Source organism: Triticum aestivum, chromosome 7D (genome assembly GCF_018294505.1).
Source record: "Triticum aestivum cultivar Chinese Spring chromosome 7D, IWGSC CS RefSeq v2.1, whole genome shotgun sequence".
NCBI classification, from domain to species: domain Eukaryota; kingdom Viridiplantae; phylum Streptophyta; class Magnoliopsida; order Poales; family Poaceae; genus Triticum; species Triticum aestivum.
In genome coordinates, this window is record NC_057814.1 from 592,271,032 (window position 1) to 592,273,756 (window position 2,725).

At 53.5% G+C, this 2,725-nt stretch overlaps 1 protein-coding gene across 1 annotated transcript; it reads right to left on the minus strand.

Annotated features, from left to right (window-relative positions):
- Positions 1–845: 845 nt before the first annotated feature.
- Positions 846–2,459, minus strand: LOC123166430 (uncharacterized). Its single transcript, XM_044584235.1, has one exon. The coding sequence runs from the start codon at positions 1,820–1,822 to the stop codon at positions 1,223–1,225; it is 600 nt and encodes a 199-aa protein (XP_044440170.1). The 5' UTR covers positions 1,823–2,459; the 3' UTR covers positions 846–1,222.
- Between the last annotated feature and the right edge of the window lie 266 nt (positions 2,460–2,725).

The following is a 2,725-nucleotide window of genomic DNA, read 5'->3' on the forward strand; positions in this document are numbered from 1 at the left end:
TGGCCGTCGTTGCCTAAAGCGAGCGACAATAGGCTTTTTTTAACACACTACAGACGCGCAGACGTTCATAGATATGCACATAGATTCATCTCTATAAATACACACACGTACGCACACCCTATCCTTATGAGCACCTTCGAAAGACTCAGCTGGCACATCATTTTGAGATTGACGAAGAGCAAGCGACGATAGGCTGCCATTCTTAACACATTTTTTTTGTAATTTTCAAAAAAAAACTAAAATATGTTTTTTATTTAACGCTTTGAAAAAATAGTTGTTGCATAATTTTGTAGAATTAAAATATTAATGGGAATTTTCATCTATATAAATGTCATATGGGAGCTGACTTAAAAAATGTTCATCTCATCAGACTCCACCCTAAAGAACATGGGTGGGGTCTGTGGATGTCCGAGGATGCCTAGGCAGCGGCCGAAGAGATACAGTGGCGACGACAGCGGACGATGACGGTGGAGATGAAAGGAAGGAGGGAGCAGGGGTGGAGTGGAATAGAAGGGGACCGTGGGGGGATTTCAGTGAGGCAGGGTTGTCGGAGTCCTACCTGGCTGGTGTCCGGACTACTGCAAAACCCCGCAAGTTTGCCTTCAGTTTGCGGGAAAATGGACGTCCAAACCGGTGTGCGGACGGTGGGTATCGTATTGAATGGCAAAACACGTCCAGAGAACTCGGTCCGGTAGGATGCGGGTGGTTCAAGCCTTCGAGGGTCCACGTTGGAGATGCCTATCATTTGTAAGACAAGCTTTTACTTTTAGTTTTTTTTTTTGAAAAAGTAGGCAAGGTAGTAGTGCAGGAACAGTAGAAAAACTGGCCGTGTGTGAGGCAGCAAGTCACCGAAACAGCTGGTATATTTGTACATGTGAGAAACAATAAAGAGAGTGAGAGAAAAAGAAGCCGGGGGGTTCAGCTCCAACAGGGATAGAGAAGCTGAGTGGTTCTGCTAAACTTCAGTGCTATTGTACGTTCCGTGTGTTTGACCCACATCGATCTTAGAGAGAGGAGTTGAGCTGAGTGATTCAACTACAACGTGTCTTCTTGTCTGGGCGCTCGTCGCTGGAGAGCCCTTGCGCGTATGTTGACTCGCTCGCTTCCGTTTCTCTGGAGAATTCCTTCGCCCACTCGCAGTCGCGACAATGGCGAACAGCAGCAGCATGCATGTGAAGCGCTGAACTGCAAGAACGAGACAGAGAGAGTGTGTGTGTGCCTCTCACGTGCCTAGAGGCACAGATGACTCCACCACGTGCGCCCGCATCTTCTTGGCAGGCGGCGGGCACTGCGGCACGGCGACAAAGACGGTGGTCAGGTCGTGCGGCACCGGGTAGAAGAAGAGCCGCTGCTGCAGCGGCGCGCGCTTCCTCGTCGGCACCGGCGCCGACTTCCGCGGCGCGGGCGGGCACACCGTGGCCGGCACCAGCGCGCTGTCGGCCGTCGTCGGCGTGGTGAAGCTGCCCTCGTCGCCGGCAGTGGCCCCCGCTCCGCAGCTGTCTCGCGGCCCAATTTCTACACCCGTGGCCAGCGGCGTGGCGAAGCCGACGTCGACGCCGTCATCTTGCTTCAGTGGCGCGATGGGCAGCATAGCCATGGAGCCGCTCGCCCTCGGCGTGACGCAGCCGTTGTCGGCGGCAGCGTCGTCGTCCGCTCCTCCTGCAGCGACCGGCCGCGCGCCGCTCGCCTTGGGTGTGACGCAGCCGGTTTCGGCAGCGCCATCGTCCGCCCCCGGCCCTGCAGTAGCCCGCGCGCCGCCCACGGCCGTCTGGATCGGCCGGAGCTCCGCCAATTCGGATATTTCCGCGACGTCGAGGCCCATGGACGCTGAATAGCGCGCTGATCCCACTGCTGCTCTAGATCCTCTCTCAAGGGATCCAAGAAATAGATTATGCCAGAGAATTGCCCGAGGTGGGGAGCTAGCGAAGCCCGTGGTGTGGTGTGGCTCTGCTTGCTTGTGTGTGGTCTTTTCTAGTAGCGTGTAGGACGAGGAGGAAGGGAGGAGGGAGGAGGCAGGCGTTGTGGAGGTGATGATGGGGAGGAGAAGGAGTGGCTAAACAAGTAAAGGAGAAGCAAGCGAGGAACAGAATTATATGCAGGCAACAAGCAAAGGCCGGGCGCATGTTAAATAGATCATGGCCCTGCCATGAGAGAGAACAGAGGCAGAGTGTGAGAGTGAGACTGAGGTGGAGAGAGAAGGCAGTGCAAATGGAGTGGCGCAAATGATTGTGGGGGGAATGCATGAGAGGGTGGTGAAACTCTTGGATCGAGTAAGTAGATCGCAGCCCCCATAAAGCTTCCATGTTCCATCTCTCTCCCTCACTCTACCATGGTCTCTCTCCCTCTATGAGAAAAAGGGATAAATACGGATCAGATCAGACGGATCCGGAGCAGCAAGAACCAGAAGGATGCCGGCAGGCCGGCTGCAGGGGCCGGCTGAGCATGAATTTTCACTGCACCAGGGTTAATTTCTCTGCCCTCTTCACAGTTGTTGAAGGACGATGATTAATGTATACTTAATTAATGTACTCCTACTACAGATCAGAGCGGCTCAAGAATGTTGTTCTCCCTACTCCTCCTACCTACCTACAGCTGCATACAGGTGGTGCAGAAGGATGTTTACAGCAGCACACTGAAGTTAATCTAGCTAGTTTCCAAGGCATGTTCTTCTGTAGTATTGCTGTAGACTAGTACTAGTACTCTGTACTCTACTAGGACGATGCAT